At 40.9% G+C, this 18,439-nt stretch overlaps 1 protein-coding gene across 13 annotated transcripts in view; it reads left to right on the top strand.

The window, feature by feature from the left end:
- Positions 1–18,439, top strand: part of PARD3 (par-3 family cell polarity regulator) — a 646,254-nt gene that overhangs the window by 382,226 nt on the left and 245,589 nt on the right. For all 13 annotated transcript variants that reach the window (XM_074946210.1, XM_074946208.1, XM_074946207.1 and 10 more), the window contains 2 exons: positions 3,798–3,923; positions 5,499–5,881. In XM_074946210.1, coding sequence (XP_074802311.1) covers positions 3,798–3,923; positions 5,499–5,881 — 509 coding nt within the window. The remainder of the gene's footprint in view (positions 1–3,797; positions 3,924–5,498; positions 5,882–18,439) is intronic.

Here is an 18,439-nt window from a genome sequence, read left to right as displayed (position 1 = left end):
TATGTTTTCATTGAAATGATTTTGTTCTAAGTAAATAGTTTCTTTAAGGAGTTTGGTCACTGTATTGACCACTGTCATTGCTCTTGGAGGGAACAGAACTGCAGGGTTTAAGCCAAAGTCTGACCTGCTGAGACAACCAGGGTTAGTACTAGGGAACTGCAGCCAGGGTCCTAGCTTGAGAATGGAGAACCACATGATTCCACCTGAAGCCATGTGATGACTAGAGGTGCAGTTCTCCTGGGAACTGAGACACTGATGCATCTAAATTATGCTAAGAATTTGGGGGATATTCTATATGGCTTCTTGGCAGAATAGCATGAATTAAATTTTAATCACTTGTTTGATAGTTTGCTGTTTTCATGTCACCTGTTTTCTGATGATAAATACATACTATCCCCATTATCTGTGTCCCCCCCCCCCCCCCCCCAGTAGCATCTTCACACCTCCAGAGTATTTAAAAATAGAAATATAAATAATACTCTTAGTCTTTCTCTCTCTCTGTTCAGCTTTTAGGAGACATAGTATGATTAGGTTTTTTTTGTGTGGGATGTGTGTCTGTGAAGAACTTATACAGGGAAAGCTAAGTTAAAGACATTACTTTTGCATTTGTGCCTGATTCAGCAAGGTACTCCAGTGTGTACATAACTTTAAGCATGAGAGGAGTCCCATTAAAGTTCAATGTACCGCCTCATTCGCTTCTAGGTATGCATTCTGCTTGAACAGTGTATATATCAGCGGGGTCTCAACCAAATTAACCGTCGTGCCCACTGCATATGCAGCTCTCTATATGTTATGTAGGCCACATCCATACAATATGTATACTACCTGTATGGCCCTGAGGATGTCACATGGGCCGCAGCTGTGTGCTGACTGGGCCTCAAGTGGCCTGCAGGACGTGGGTTGAGAACCACTGGCATATATGGTCCTGTCTTTGTCATGCTGAAGTTAAGGTGGTGATTTTTAAAAAAAGTAAATGTAATGTGTGGATTGTCTGTCCTAAACACTGACTCAGTCTGCTTACTCATTGCCCTGTCAAAATATCACAACCCTGACCTGAAGGGGCATCTTGAATTATGAGAGGATAGTTTCAGGCTGGATGTTAGTTCACCTCTGCCTCTTTGAGAATGCCAGTAAGGGTGGCTTGGGCCCCTTGTGCAATACAGACTAGACAGAGGTAACCAGCTCATTGCACACAGGCCATCAGAGTGTAATTATTCGTCATCTCTAGTGACCTACTAAATTTGACCTGGTTACTTCAGGGTAAACTGTCTACTTAAAAGGTGACAGGTTTCAGAGTGGTAGCCCTGTTAGTCTGTATCGGCAAAAAGAACGAGGAGTCCTTGTGGCACCTTAGAGACTAACAAATTTATTTGAGCATAAGCTTTCGTGGGCTAAAACCCACTTCATCGGATGCATGCAGTGGAACATACAGTAGGAAGATAGTCCACAAAGATGGACTACAAGCCGTCAGGAACAGTATCCCCGATAATGTCATGGCAAACCTGGTGGCTGAACTTTGTGACTTTGTCCTCACCCATAACTATTTCACATTTGGGGACAATGTATAACTTCAAGTCAGCGGCACTGCTATGGGTACCCGCATGGCCCCACAGTATGCCAACATTTTTATGGCTGACTTAGAACAACGCTTCCTCAGTCTTCTAACGTCCTACTCTATTTGTGCTACATTGATGACATCTTCATCATCTGGACCCATGGAAAAGAAGCCCTTGAGGAATTCCATCATGATTTCAACAATTTCCATCCCACCATCAACCTCAGCATGGACCAGTCCACACAAGAGATCCACTTCCTGGACACTACTGTGCTAATAAGCGATGGTCACATAAACACCAGAAACCTACTGACCGCAATACTTACCTACATGCCTCCAGCTTTCATCCAGACCACACCACACAATCCATTGTCTACAGCTAAGCTCTAAGATACAACCACATTTGCTCCAACCCCTCAGACAGAGACAAACACCTACAAGATCTCTATCAAGCATTCTTACAACTACAGTACCCACCTGCTGAAGTGAAAACACAGATTGACAGAGCCAGAAGAGTACCCAGAAGTCACCTACTACAGGACAGGCCCAACAAAGAAAATAACAGAACGCCACTAGCCGTCACCTTCAACCCCCAACTAAAACCTCTCCAGCTCATCATCAAGGATCTACAACCCATCCTGACGGATGATACCTCACTCTCACAGATCTTGGGAGACAGACAGCCCCCCAACCTGAAGCAAATACTCACCAGCAACCACACACCACGCAACAAAAACACTAACCCAGGAACCTATGCTTGCAACAAAGCTCGTTGCCAACTGTGTCCACATATCTATTCAGGGGACACCATCATAGGGCCTAATCACATCAGCCACAGTATCAGAGGCTCGTTCACCTGCACATCTACCAATGTGACATATGCCATCATGTGCAAGCAATGCCCTTCTGCCATGTACATTGGTCAAACTGGACAGTCTCTACGTAAAAGAATAAATGGACACAAATCAGATGTCAAGAATTATAACATTCAAAAACCAGTTGGAGAACACTTCAACCTCCCTGGTCACTCGATTACAGACCTAAAAGTTGCAATATTACAACAAAAAAAACTTCAAAAACAGAGTCCAAAAAGAGATTGCTGAATTAGAATTAATTTGCAAACTGGACCCCATTAAATTAGGCTTGAATAAAGACTGGGAGTGGATGGGTCATTACACAAAGTAAAACTATTTCCCAATACTTATTCCCCCCCCCCACACACACACACACTGTTACTCTCACCTTTTTGTCAACGGTTGGAAATGGGCCGTCCTGATTATCACTACAAAAGGTTTTTTTCTCCTGCTGATGATAGCTCACCTTAATTGATCACTCTCATTATTGTGTGTATGGCAACACCTATTTTTTATGTTCTCTGCATATGTATATATCTATATCTATATATCTTCCTACTATATTTTCCACTGCATGCATCCAATGAAGTGGGTTTTAGCCCACGAAAGCTTATGCTCAAATAAATTTGTTAGTCTCTAAGGTGCCACAAGTACTCCTCGTTCTTTTTGTCTACTTAAAGATCACACTTCTGTTGCAGTTTTCCCCCTTACTGTTTTACAAGTAACAATAATGGATTTCTGTAACTCAAAGAAATCAGAGAATGTTGTTTTATTTTCTGTTTTTTCAGTTGGTTTACTCAGGATGTAAACCCCAAGTGGGGTTCCTAAATCTTCTACTTATCCCTTCATTCTATGCTTGTCTTTTATCTGGTATATCATCAATTGTCACCCATGCAGTAGTAGTAGTAATGGCTGAGGATTTCTCTATTAACTGGAAGCGTTGAGGTGTGAATTAAACGTGCTGTGCCCTCCTTCAGTTGCCTTACTGAGAACATGCAGACTATCACCTTCGTGTTGCTGTCTGGAGCCAAACATGTAAGAGTCAGAAATCCAGGCTTCTTGCATCAACCTGCACTGTGATGTCAACGGAGATGTACTGGCTGCTCCTGCTTGAATTTTAAATGTAGACAGTATTGTATATTCTTATTTCAAAACAGTAATGCCCTGATGGTCTTTTTTTTATGTAAGGGCGGATCCTAATTCAGGTAATATTTATAGGTGATTTGGAACTTTGATATCCTGCTCCTGAACAGCTGTTTCTTTAGTTAAGTAGCTCTGCTTTAAGCAGAGGGTAGGCTTAGTGATTATCATGAAAGCATATTAAATCGGGGACATTATGTACTGAGGAAATATTAGATGTGTAATCATTTGTAATCTTAATGTTCCAGAACCCTGGGGTTATTAGTAAAACGACTGGAGAAAGGTGGAAAAGCTGAACAAGAAAACCTTTTTCATGAGAATGATTGTATTGTCAGGATTAATGATGGAGACCTTCGCAATAGGAGATTTGAACAGTAAGTGCATTTACTGTACAACTTACTGCTTTTTCTTTAATCTTTAACCATTGCTTATTGCAGTAATTTGAGGAAATAAAGCATTTAAAAACAAATTGTCTAACCTCTTTTTTATAGAGGAAAGAAATAGTCTACAGTTTTAGAGCATTTTTCTTTTAATTAGTCAAGCTGCAAAACTACAGGATAATTACTGCCATCAGAATATATGTGACTTTTCAGTTGTCTGATAAATTATGCCTTGTTTCTTAAACATTATGAGCCCATTTTTTCTTCTTCACCAGATGATAAACTGAGCCTGGTTTTGTTTTGAAAAATCAGTCATGGTTCTTGTTTTTGTATATTTACAGTATGCAAGCTGCATATATGAGGGCAACATGGAGTCCTGTATGTTTAACATTTTAAAACATTTGTGATTTTGTGTGTGTGAAAATAAAAGACACTGTAAACAAAGTAGCTGAAGGTTCCCTGTAGAAATTCGATTTGTAGGAGGCTGGACTTTGACGGAAGGCCGGAATGTTAAATCAAGAAATTTTTTTTTAAATGAAAACAGGTCCAAAAATCTAGAAAAGAAAGTAAATATTCATATCGCAGGGGGCGGAGGGCAGAATATATATATTTTTGAGGAATATATCATTAGATTTTTGTAAGAAGTAAATTTCCTTTCAGTATATAATATATTGTCAACTAAAGGAATGATGTCTTAAACCGACAGTTGTGCATTCGTTGTTATTTGTAATGCATTAGTTTCTAATAGTCCTAACCAGGATTGGGACACCATTGTGCAGAAGTATAGTTAAAAAAAAAAATCCCTGTCCTGTAGAGCTCGTGTTCTAAGACAATGATCAAAAACCCATTGGTGTCAATGAAAAGACAAGACTCTCATGGAACTCAGTGAGGCTACTAATGGGCAGGAAATTAAGTATGAGTTTAAGTTTTTGCAAGACTGGGACCTAAGAAAACAGATAAACACATAAAGTGGTGCATGAATGTATTTATATTCCAATTAAATGTTGACTGACTATTATCAGCTGAGCAATTTATTGTAGACATTTCAGAAAAAGAAGGTCCTGAGGAAGGTTTTGCGGGAGGGACTGGGCAGCACCTTGTGGACTACTTCAGGGCCATATGAATGGGACAATGTGGGGAAAAAACACTCCATTTTGTGTTGTAAGAAATTGCAATGAAAACCATATTTAGTTTCTGTCACCATTGCAATGATTGTATTTACAGATGCTGTTACTTATTTAATACGCCTCATAGAAAAATGATAAATTGACACAGAATAATTACGGTTTAAGTTGCTGCTGTGATATTTAGCGTGTACAGAACTTTAATGTATATTTAACGTATATTTAGTTTTTAAGAATTTTTCAGCTGTACTACGTGGCCCTATGGAAATAAACCTTAGCAAAAAGCAGCCATGGTAAACTAATGAACAAATTCAGGTTTTTTTCATTTGTTTCAGCAGTATGTCTGTCAGCTCATGTTGCTTAATTAACACCAGTAATTATGCTTGTAATGTCTTGTCGTCTGCCAGTCTTAATTTGTTAATTTTGTATTGATTCTGAAACCTAGAGCACAGCATATGTTTCGTCAAGCCATGCGTACGCCCATCATTTGGTTCCATGTGGTTCCTGCAGCAAATAAAGAGCAGTATGAACAGTTATCCCAAAGTGAGAAGAACATGTACTACTCCAGCCGGTTTAGCCCTGATTCCCAGTATATCGACAACAAGAGTATTAACAATGCTGGACTTCACACATTACAAAGAATATCTAGAATGAGTAACCAGACAGATCAAACAGACTCTTACTCACAGCTACCTCATAGTGTGAATTCATCAGGGAAACCACCATCGGGCCTGGCTCCATCACCTCAAAAAGTTCTTACCTCCACTACAAACAGTGGTTATAACACCAAAAAGATAGGGAAGAGACTTAATATACAACTGAGAAAAGGTAAGGAGCATGTTTCTGAAGTAATTTATATTGAGGATGTGTGTATATATAATGTAATATGTGTGGATCTCTCTCTCCCTCTCCCTCTCTCTCTCTCTCCCACCATGAAAGCCTAATGTAGTCTGTTGGCTTGAGTTTGGTATGGCCATATTACTCATGAGTGATGAAGCCATGAGCAAATTATGTAAATTATCTCAAATAAAATGCCACAGCAACCCATCATGCATTCTGTATAGACAGCATATTTACGGAAAGTTATTTTTGAAACATTTTGAAGAGGACTAAAACATTTTATTGGAAGATCTTTTTGTACCTCCCAACCTGTAAAGGCCTGGTGCCTTAGTTACTGTAAGTCCTATTGAAATGGGCCCAGTGGGAGAGGAAAAATGTAACTGGTAAATATTTTTTAAAACCTCCCAAAATTACTATATTCTGTATCTAAAAATTAAAAACTTCATGACTTAAGTCTAATATCTCAGCTCTACCTTCACTACTACTTTGCACATCCAGTTGAAAATCTTGGAATTTCCTCTTTCGAATTATATAAAGCTGTTGTTTCTTACTCTGCAGGGTTGTGAGATATTCAGTCGAGATCACTGCCTGATATGACTACTGATATTTCTCACGCTGAGCCTTAGGATACTGTAATTTGAGTTTGACGGTAATCAAGTTTTAGGGGAGCAAAACTACTCTATTTGTGTGTGCGCGTGCACATGGTTGTATTGTAATGTGTGTGGTATTTGCATATCTCTATATATGTATGCGCATATAGAGCGACAAGGTGGGTGAGGCAATATCTTTCATTAGACCAACTTCTGTAGGTGAGAGAGACAAGCTTTTGAGCTTTAAGCCACACCCCCCTACCCCACCTTGTCTCTCCATAACCTGGAACTGACACAGCTACAGCAGCGCTACATTCTTAGAGCTATATTTATTTATTTAGTGTGTACACAGTCGCCTAGCCAAGCAATGGCACTTTCAGTGGCGTGATGCAGTTCTTCTAGGCCACCGCTGAACCTAGTCAGCAGGCATTTCTCGACCATGTGTGTCATCATCTGTGTGGTGCTGCAGCTGCACAAAGGGCTGTCACGAAGGTCCCAGCGATACTGGTTGGCTGCACAGAGACCTTGCCTGGTCCGGAACCTGTTCAGTAGGGACCATTGGCGATGGGGCAGGTCAAACCCAGGTGGGCAGATTGTGGGGTCGGCGATGAGGAGCTGGCTGGGGATTATAACACATATCCATTCCTCTCGCCAGAGTGTTTCTGCCCTAACATCCTGGCGTGGCGGATGAGACCACAATGGGCGACATGATGGCAGACGTGCAGCTGGTGGTTAAAAAGATTATTGTGCAGCGGCAAGCTTGAGTTGGCGCATACTTTCTCCAGTAACTTGCCAGTGGCAACCTCTCATCTGATATGAGATGGGGCAGTATTGCTCAGAATTGGAAGCCATGGGTGTGGAGTTGGACGCTTAGTGCCGGAGATGATATGGATGGCGGCATGTAACTGCATATCCGCCAGTTTTGTGTGTGACAATCAGCTCCATACTGGTGCGCAGTATTCCACCACCGAGTACGAGGTAGCAATAGCTGACATCCACAAAGTTGGAGCACAAGCACCCTATGACGAATCTGCCTGTTTGCTAAGAAGATTATTGTGCGCCTTAACTTGAGCTGCTGTCTTCTTCAGGTGGGCTTGGTAACTCTAAGGTCACCTTCTGACCATTGAGATAGATATTCAGTTCTCGAGTTGCCCTGGCGTGATGAAGATGGAAAAAGCTGCAGACTGTTTTTATGATGCTTGGGTGGAGACGCCAACTCTTACAGTAGTCAGCTAACTATGGTCATGTCCCGGTTTAAGGTGGCACCAAGCTTGTGAAACATCTGGGCCTGGGAACTGCAACAGATGTTGTCTGCGTAAATGAACTTTCGTGACTCTGTTGTTGACAGGTCATTGATGTAAAGATTGAACAGGGTTGGAGAAAGCACAGAGCCCTGGGGTAACCCATTGCTCTGTCGTCTCTAAGCACTCGTCTTCTCCTGCATATGGACTCTGAACTGCCTATCGCGGAGGAACAGTTCAACAACGCCTATGACCCAAGGTAGCAGGACCCGTGATACCTTCACGAGCAGGCCAGTGTGCTATACCATATCGTACATCGCTGTTAGGTCAATGAAAACAGCACCTGTTTTCAAGTTTCTTTGGAAGACATTTAAACAGATGTGGTCAGCACGAGTACTTGGTCGCAAGTGCTACGGTCTCGGCGAAAGCTGGCTTGGTCAGGGCGCAAAATTCTCTCCCTGTCGGGTAATACGCACTGAAGGACCAAGTGCCTTGAAGCACACCAACAATAATGATATGGGATGACAGCTTGATGTTTGACTTGGGTCCTTTCCAGGCTTTAGGAGGCCAATGACTTTTGCGGTGCACCATATCTTCAGTGATATATCTTCACTGATGATCTTGGGGAAGAATTTCACAAGCCAAAGCCGAGCACAGGGGCCAAGGTTTTTCAGGAATTGTGGAGATATGTTGCCATAGCCCACAGCTGTTCCACACTTGATGCTACCCAGTTTCTGTTCCAGCTCTGTTCCAGCTAGTGGTTCTGGGTAGCTTCTGATGTACACGTTTAAACATGCACCATTCGTTCCTCAATTGTCTTCGCACCTGTTTCTCCAAAGGTGCTCTGGCCACTTTAAGTAGGTGTCTGGCTACCTGGTTGGGTGTCACTGAGGGTTGGCAGAGTGCAGATGGCTGTTGCACTGCTCCATGGTGTTGGAGCAGACTCCAACACTTGCGGCTGGAGTGGGTAAACCTCATCCTCTCGGTCATGTCCTCCTGTCTGGCTCGGCGAGCAATGTCCAATGATTCGGTCAGGTGGTCAGTGACATCTGGGTCACCAGATGCCTCATAATTCTTGAGCAAGGCTGCACTCTCCACGTTGAGACAGGGGATGTAGACCAGTTGGGAGGGATAGCTCAGTGCGGGGGGGAGGGGAGAGATAGCTCAGTGGTTTGAGCAGTGGCCTGCTAAACCCAGGGTTGTGAGTTCAGTCCTTGAGGGGGCCATTTAGGGATCTGGGGCAAAAATTGGGGATTGGTCCTGCTTTAAACATGGGGTTGGACTAAATGACCTCCTGAGGTCCCTTCCAACCTGATATTTTATGATTCTGTGAACTGTGTGGGATGGCTCTGCAGGCTGCTTTGTAGTAGCACCACAGAAGTGATGGTAAGTCTCATTTACTGAGATATGCTGGGCTGGTATTGTCACCACACTCTTCTCGAGCACTTCCCTGTATTTTTCCCAGTCAGCCTTTCGGAAGTTCCACCGCTTCTTTTTGGAACTCTTGACAACTGGGAGTAGTAGCCCAATATGGATCAGCGACGCTCTGTTGGCTGCGTGGAAAGTTATCCAGGACTTGGCATGTTGCTGGCAGAGGATGGCCATGAACTGAACTGACCCATCACAAGTCAAGAGAGTAGTCACAATCCCATCTAGAAGAAAGAAACGTGCCTCGCTGCTTCGTATCATGGATACAGACGAGGTCATTTCGAGATGCCCAGTCTGCAAGTTTAGAGCTATATAAATTATATAGCTTGTGTACTGCAGTCACCATTAAAAGTCAGTATTTGCAAATAGTTACCACCCAGTCATTTTTGAAATATTAGTTATTTCATTATACTTAAAATAGGAACTGATGTGTTTCAGATGCCACTGTGTTGTAACTGTTGGCAAATGATGAGTTTTTAAATGACAATGCATGCCACAGTCTTTGAGTCAAGGCAAGGTGCACTGCATTCAGTATGAAGAAATGACATTGGAAATTATATAGCAAACAGCCTACCACTGTGACAGAATATGCTATATCTACCGATTCTGTTAACCTTTCACATGAAGGCAAAGTTTATTTGTTTCACATTAGATTTTTGTTAGTTAATAAAAATTATTTTCTTAAAAGGAGCTGATGACAGAGTATCTTGAATGGTAGAGATTACTGTGGCTTCATAATAACCAGGATAGCAGTTTTGTTTCTAAAATTACGCCCCCTTTTCTGTGAACTTCTGATGAACTACCAGATTGCTTGTTTCTGGTTACTGAATTTTAAGCTCTACAAACTTGGATGACATAAGGCTGAATTGACAGTTTGCTTCTGTTGTTGATGCTCCTTCAGAAATACTTAAGGCCATCAGCTTAAGACAACTTGGTTGGAAAAATGTTGTTATTGGCCGAGTAAGGAATTGCTGTACTTACAAAAATGCCCCCAGTCACTACACTGATTTTTTGTTCTTTAATGGAATGGATAAATAGGAAGCCAATGAAAATATCACTGGGACATAATATGCAAACATCTAATTTTCTCAGCCAGGGGTGAAAATATGTATGTTTCACATAGCTTGTAGAACATCAACAATAATTATGATAACATAAATGTTGGCTGGAGGAAATAATTATTTTCTCACAAAGCAATCTTGATGCCAAAGATGTTGGGGGGAAAAAAGAAAACAGGAACATCAGTTTTTAATTTGCTAGAGCAGAGATTTTCAAACTGTGGGATGTAGCTCACTTCCTGGTGTCCTGTAGAGAGCTGGTTGATCACATGATGCCAACTTTTCCCCTGACTTTCCACCTATAAATACTACATTAGAGACAGCAATAATTACTGTAAACATTTTCCGAATATAATTTAGACATGTAAGCAGTTGCTGTAAATGCTGAGCTCATGAATGGGAGGGGAGACGTGAACCACGAGATGGGAAAGGGTGGAGATCCTCAAGGCAATCTGGCTAGGAACGTGGTCCATGCTGTAAAAATGTTTGACACCCCATGTACTAGTGAATCCTGTTTTAATGAATTTTCAGATAAAAGAAAAAATACGAGTACCCGTACTTAATCAATTTAACTTGATTTGACAAAAAATGCCTCTAAGTTCAGACTTTAAAAACACAACCTAAAACATATATCAGAGGTGTTAGTTTTATTTCTAATAGATTGTTTTTATAAGAAGAATTGCTATGTAAAGACAGCATGAGTCAAATTATAAACAGACACACACAATAATTTAGCATATTTTGTTTTATGCATGTTAACCTAGGATAGAATGCATGCATACAGAAAGGATTCCTCGTTATTCATTCATCAATCTCCTCTGTAGAAAGATGTCTTCCCATCTTGATTTTCATTTGATTAGTCTGAGATCGTAAATGTGGAGCAACAAATGAAGCAAAGTGCTTAAGTATACCCCCAAGTAGTTTATTATAAATGAGTGAAATAGGGACATTGATTTTCTTTGATTATTTCTAACGAAAGACATTGTAGTAAGAGGTTTTATAGAAATATAACAAATACATGTTCTTTGAGGCTAACAGATAGCAGTTATTCACCAAATAATATAGTTTGATTAAAAATTCCTTGTGGAGTGCATTAAAGTATACACATACTTATGGCTTCAACTTGAAATTCACTTCTGATTTAATCAGTGTATTCTAGATGATGTCGTATGGGTGAATTGACTCCTCAACATAGAGAGAGAGACCTTTATTATAGCTGTGTTTTTACATATTGTGTGAGCTATGTCAAGTAAAATGACAGACTAGGACAGCCCTGTAGTACTTGCCTCCATAATTATGATTTCTTAATATTTATTGCCATTTTGGCATTTTCAAATAACCTGATCTTTCACAGGCATTAGCTGCTTAATAAAGTCAGAAGAGAAGGTCAGTAATATGTTTCAGTCAATGCAGAATGTTTGTTGGCTTTTCTAAATGAAAATGGATATCTATTTATCTTTCCTTAAAGGTCAGGCCCTGAACTTTTAGCATACAGATGTAGGGGTTATTGCTGATATTCTAATACTGTTGAGGCTTGAACTGCAGTCACTCTTCATAGTTCATACAAGTTAAGACAGCTTGAGGAGTGACAACTGTCTTGTATTTTTTATTTACGTTTTACTGTGTATCATATTTTATAATAAACCTAAACAAGAAATGAAATAGAGAAAATTCCTCCCAGCTGACAAGTAGAGAGAATAAGGCCACTTATACAACACTCACAATCAGGCCAAACTTTGATCTCAGTTACACTAGCAGAGACCCAAATAAACTCCTTTTGACAAAACTACTCTGGATTTAAGAAAGTGTAACTGAGAAAAATCTGGCCCAACCTTTATAAATAATGTACTACAAACAAACCAAAAAAAAAAAAAAAAAAAAAAAAGAATGATGATTCCAGGAGTTTCATATGTTCATTAGCTTGTAACATTTAGCTCAATAGTCCCTAAAGCATTCAAGGTCCCTGCTTTCAGTCAGGCATCACATCACTCAGAGTTCAAACACACTAGTCTGGAAACAACATGGAGTATTTCAAGACTGCTGCGGACTAGAATAGCTTCACATCACCTGAAGGAAAATACCATTGCTCCTTCAGTATATTAACATTTAGTGCATCAATTCATTTCGGCTTGAAATAGCTTTTTGTCTAATTTAGTAAATACAATACTAATAATACTTAATAAAATATTAAGCAGAAAACCCTATATGGTAAGTGGCCATGGAGACAACAACAAACTCTTTAGTTCTAGTTTCCCAAGCTGTCGATAAATCAAGCATGAAAAGAGACACTTTCAGAAAACCAAAACAGTCAGCCAAAGGTCAGAGAGTCTATGATTTTATTTTGACATTATAGCAAAAACTGAAATCCAACTTAGATGATTCAACCCATCTATCTTATCTGATAATTTGGTAATTGGCCTAGGTAATTTGGTTATTAGATTTTCTAATCTGAATTGCAAGAGTTTACATTTTTCTGGTTTGGAGCCATATCCTGAAGTCCATTCTTGAGCCCTGAGCTTGCAAATAGCAATTTGTGGACGGACTTTTGCACCTGTTTAGCTATCCAGTGAAGATGTGGGGCTCCAAGAAGGCATAGTGGCCCATGTGCAGAGCTGCTTGAAGGATCAGAGCCTAGTTTTTAATCAGTCCTTACTCATGCAAAACTCCACTGCATCCTAGATACGGACAAAGTAAAAATTTCAGGCTGAGACCTGAATTAGTTATAAATGGAGTTTGCACCCGCTATGCAAAGACTGCTAACTATTTTTCATGATAGCTTCCTGTTTTCGCATGTACTTTTCTGAGATAGTCACCTTTTGGGCTGAAGTTGTCCGTGCGTGGGATAAAATTTTCAAAAGTATCTTAGGATACTCAGTCCTATTGAGGTGTAAAAGCCAAAGGTCTAAGTCACTTTTGAAAATGGGACTTAGGTTTCTAAACCACTTAGGTGAGTTTCAAAATTTTACCTCAAATCTGAGGTGAAAGTGAAAGGAAATCACTTCAGCCATTTCTGAGTTACTGGAGAGAGGTGTTACAAACACCATTTTCCTGTGATGAAAAAAACCTCTCTAACCATTAGTTTTAGCAGGGATGCAGTGAAAATGGCTGGACTTAAATACTGGAATGATCATAATGCTTATTTAGGAGTGGGCTCTTTGGTTAGAGGGGAAAATGATGTTCTAGATTCTCAGACCCGCACAGCTAAACAGGCATGCACATGCAACTGCCGTAATTTCACAGGTTTCTAACTGACCGTTTGCACATGCAGTTATTCTCATTGTGCATACGCAGTCCTGAAAATATGGACTCCAAAAACCACTTCTCAGAGAACATCTAAAATGGTTTTGATCATCTTAATGTAGCCCCCTTTTGTGGTATCACAACATGTATTCTCTCTGCCTGGTTCTGCAGGTGTGTTGTAGACTCTAACGAAGTGCACTTGGCCATATAGGGCGCATGGTTGATGAAATAATTAACCTGTCTATCCAGAGAATGGTTCCAAAGAGGAGAGATACCATGGACCTGAAAGAGCCCATTTCTCTACTTGCCTGCTATAATTATTGCCGTACGTGTGGCACTCGTGCATGGATTTTTTTTAAATGTCCCCACGTTTTATGTATTTTACGAACAATACTTGCAACACTGCCATTAAATGAAAATGCTTCTGTTTAAAATTTACCTTTGAGCTACCTTCATCTCTGTGCTGCCGATAGATTTTCCCCAGCTATTTGCCTCCTTGACCCATGAGCCTTAATATTTAGGGAGTGGCAGATTATGTTCTGGGTCCTTCAAGTCAGATCTAATAATCCAGACTCTACCTGTACAGCCCACTATCCCAAGGGAAGTCTGTTCTCCTCTATATATGGCATGGGCTCTCTGTATTTGGGTAATGATGAAACTGTTCCCAGTGTTTCATATTTAAAACACTAATATATATTGAAAACATCACCATTGGCAGTGAAACAGTTAATGTGGATGTTCAAAATGTTCGTAATTAGACTTCAGGATGAATACCCTTTTGAGATTAGAATGGATGTTCAAATGTGTTAAACCATTACAGTAACTCCTTACTTAAAGTCGTCCCGGTTAACCTTGTTTCATTGCTGATGAATTAGAGAATATGCTCATTGAAAGTTGCACAATGATCCCTTATAACATTGTTTGGCAGCCGCCTGCTTTGAGCACTGCTTTCAGGAAGAGCAGCCCGTTGGAGCTAGCTGGTGGGGGCTTGGAACCAGGGTAGATCGGCAGCCCCCCATCAGCTCCCTGTTCCCCTAAGTTCCATGTGCAGCAGCCACTCAGGAGACTATCAATTGCTCGCAGTTCAGCTGTTCCTCCCCCCACTGCCATGTGCTGCTCCTGCCCTCTGCCTTGGAGCTGCTCCCGGGAGCCTCCTGCTTGCTGGGCGTGGCGGGGAGGGCGTAGGGGGAAGAAGGGGACTAATGTCAGGGTGTCCTCCTGCACCCCGCTTACCCCATTTCCATAGAGCAGGGGAGACACACGACAGGGCTCAGGACGGAGGGAGTTTCCTGGCAGCAGCTCTGTCTCAACTTGCTGATCTATGTAAAAAGGCAGTGTACATTGAGAGGTGTCAGCATACTTAAAGGGCAATGCACATCTCTCTCTGTCTCACACACGGTCTCTGTCTGCCATGCTGTCTCCTCTCCCTCCATTCCTGCTGCCTTGTGGAGTGTGAGGCTACATTAATAACAATGGGTTAACCCTTGAGGGCTGAGCTGATTGCTAGTTCATCATTTAGCAGTAAGGCATTCCCTGGGAAATATCCCACCCTTTGACTTCACCACTTCAACCAAGCTTCACAATCATCATTGCTGTGTACCAGTATTAAATTGTTTGTTTAAAACTTACACTCTGTGTGTGTGTGTGTGTGTGTGTGTGTGTGTGTGTGTATAAAAATTTCCCTGGAACCTAACCCCCCCCCATTTACATTAATTGTTATGGGGAAATTGGATTCGCTTAACATCATTTTGCTTAAAGTCGCATTTTTCAGGAACATACCTACAACATTAAGCAAGGAGTTACTATATTCCTTTGTCTACAGACTCTGGAAGGAAGCACTCAGTTGGGTCTTATTTGGAGAGTTTGCACAATCTGAAGGGCTGTATACACAAGTATGTATTTTTAATTAAAGCTTTAATCTGCAGAAACCGATATGGAGACCAGAGAAAGTGCCAATTCATCATACCATTGAGTTTCAGCTCAACCCAACCCCCATCCTCAACAAATGGCTAACTTGTATTTAAATACGAGAAAAGAATCCAAGGAGTTTAGCAATCAATATTGCAGTCTCATCATCTGAATAGCCTGTACATCTTTAGCTTCCAGCAGACAAAACTGGAATCAAATCAATTAGATATAAAGCTGCAAAGAACATTCATTGCAACAACGTATCATTTTTTATTGTTCTGAAGCACTTTCGGCTAAAAGAAGATGGGAAGTTGGATGGGCTCCAGCTTAGCCCATGAACATACAGTGGGAGATAATAGTTAATGGATTAACAGTGTGCAAAGTTCCTGCCTAGCAGTAACACACAGGTATGTTGTTGTTTTTAAGTCAAGAAAAGGACCTTCAGGCCCTTACTGAAAAGCTGCTTCCTGACCTGATTAGCTTCCATTTGCATACTGCATTTGACCATTAACTGACTATTATTTTTAGCCCTTGTGTGGAACCATCAGAGCCAGACTCTGGATTTTGGATCTGTGTTCCCAAAGGAACCTGGCAGCTTAAGCACGAGGAGTGAGGAGCACTGTTCACTCTAAGCTGTGCGTTTGTGCGCGCGCACACAGATCCTAAACCCCCCGCACACGGCGAAACACCGCGCGCACAAAAATTTGCACAGAAGCACAACAATTTGCACAGAAGAAATTTTTTGTGCACATGGCCCGTCAAAAATTTGCGCAGAAGAAATTTTTTGCGCACACGGCCTGTCAAAAATTAGAGAGAACATTGGTGAGTACTCCACCTGCTCCCATAACTGGCTGGCTCTCAGGCATGCAATAAAATATCTAAAGTGCAGAGATTGACACTGCTGGAGAGAATGCTGCTGTTGTGTTGGTCTGAAGTGTGGGGGAGAGCATGAGGCCTTGTAGCCTGTTGGCTGTATATGCTCAGGTTTGTACAACTTGCTCCGATGCAGGGGAAGCTGGGTTTGCCAACCACCGAGTGGCCTTTTTAGCGGCTCCAGATACTGCCCTCTTACGGATTATGTAGGGGTGCTCAAATACACTCATTTTAAATCCTAGCTCCTTCTGTTTCCTCTGAGACTTCTGGACTGTGGCTGTAAATGCAGCAGGACCCTCCCCACTTCATTTAACACTGATCTCCATCCAATTTGCAGTAGGAAGTGGGGAAGGGCAGATGCCTATTGAGAAGTACAAGGCCTCCTTAGTGTCTTTTGTCCGGGCAATACTTTCCTGCACAATGGCACACCTGTACCTGACATAGGCCATCAATTACTGGTGGGTGAGGAGAGCACACTTTTTTCATGGCAGAGAACCTTAAAGAGACTGGCACATAACACTAAGGACACTGCTTACTAGCAAGGGGCTGATCCTAGGAAAAATGGAAGGCTAACCACTATTTCATAGGGAAGCAACAGAAACTTTGTGGCACACAAGCAGGTTCCTGCCATTCCTGTACCAACTTCCCAGGTCACAGTAAGGCTGATCTGTATTTAGGAAGGGATTTTCATTACAGTATATATTCACTTTTACAGTATAATGTAATGATGGATTTTTTTCCCTTTTAATTTTACCAGCTACCCACCTCCCAAAAAACAAATCCCAAAACAACCAAAACTTAGAAGCTGCAGTTCCCTGTTTCAGTTGAGAATGCTGCTCTGAGCAATTATCCTTGACTAGAGTACTTGCCCAATTAATTGCCCTTTTTGAATTTATCACTGAGCTTGCCACTTGTCAGCCCCTGGGTAACTTGACTCTAGAACGCTTATTCAGCATTGCACATGAGATAGAAAGGAAGCTCCAACTTGTCAAGAAAGCTGCTGATGTTATCAAGAGAAGCTTGAGAATTTGAATTACACAAATCAGTAGGGTAATTTCTAAATGCCTCATTAATTTCAGTATCATTAAGTGTAATTTGATCATATTTGGAGACAGCAGCTGTAGAGGAAGACATGGATTCTGCCCTTATTCAGTAACTTAGCCATTTCCTGGCTTTCTTTGGAATCCTATAAAAGATTAACTTGAAGCTTTCAAAGCTTAGCTCAGATGGAAGATAATCAGGTAAGGATTCTAAGGGTCAGTCCATGCTGTCCTTGTTCCAACCCCTTAAAAATTAAGTTGAGGGTGAGAATCAAATTGTCTTGTGCTGATGATTATAAGGGACTATCAAGTCAGTAAAGCCTGTTGAGGATTTGTGAAGGTGGGAAAAATCTCATCTCCTCCTTCAGCTTCCTTGCCATTCTCACTCTGTTCTGACTGTGTGTGTCCAGTTTCTTTTCTCCTTTAAAATTTTGAAAGTATCTTTTCTTTGGACCTTTCAAGGGTACCAATGGAGCCTGCCATATGTTTGCACAGTTCCTTCATAAATAATAACATGATCAATTTTGTTCCCTAAGAACTAAATAGGTTCAGTATCTTTCAGCAGCAGGGGGGGTATTGATTCTCCCAGGTCACCTAAGTAATCACATTTCTACTGCCAAGTTGGCTGAGACATATGTAGCATGGATAACTGAATCAATTATATGGGCACAGAGGAAATAATAGGCATAAAATCCATCCAGCCACGTGTGTGTTGCCCCGAGTTGAATGTATTATAGTAATTTCCAAAGTTCATCAAACCCTCAAACTACATATGGAACACACAGGTTCTGATTAAACAACATTATATACCCAATACACAACGATGGTGAAAAATACAAAAAATATGACTAGAATGGACAGCGCAAATGTTCACCAAAATGTTATCAGTTGCAAATATAAATAATCTAGCAAAAGCAAGAACAACTCTGGCAAAATGAGTTGGCCACATTTCTTGCTGTCCCTTCAGAAATTAGTGTTGGAAAAAATATTACTTTGTACACTAGCATGCTGGTAAAAATGTCATCTTCACACTAAAATATCTCCCAAATTTGTGAGCTTTTTTTTCTTTTTCTTTTTTTAAACTGGGTTTCTTAAGCCATTAGGAAAGTCCAATATAAATTGATTACAATCTATAAAATTACAACTATCCAAGACAACTAAGTTGTAT

The sequence above is a fragment of the Natator depressus genome, chromosome 2 (genome assembly GCF_965152275.1).
Source record: "Natator depressus isolate rNatDep1 chromosome 2, rNatDep2.hap1, whole genome shotgun sequence".
Classification (NCBI taxonomy): Eukaryota; Metazoa; Chordata; order Testudines; family Cheloniidae; genus Natator; species Natator depressus.
This window is presented reverse-complemented; position numbering and strand designations above follow the sequence as displayed.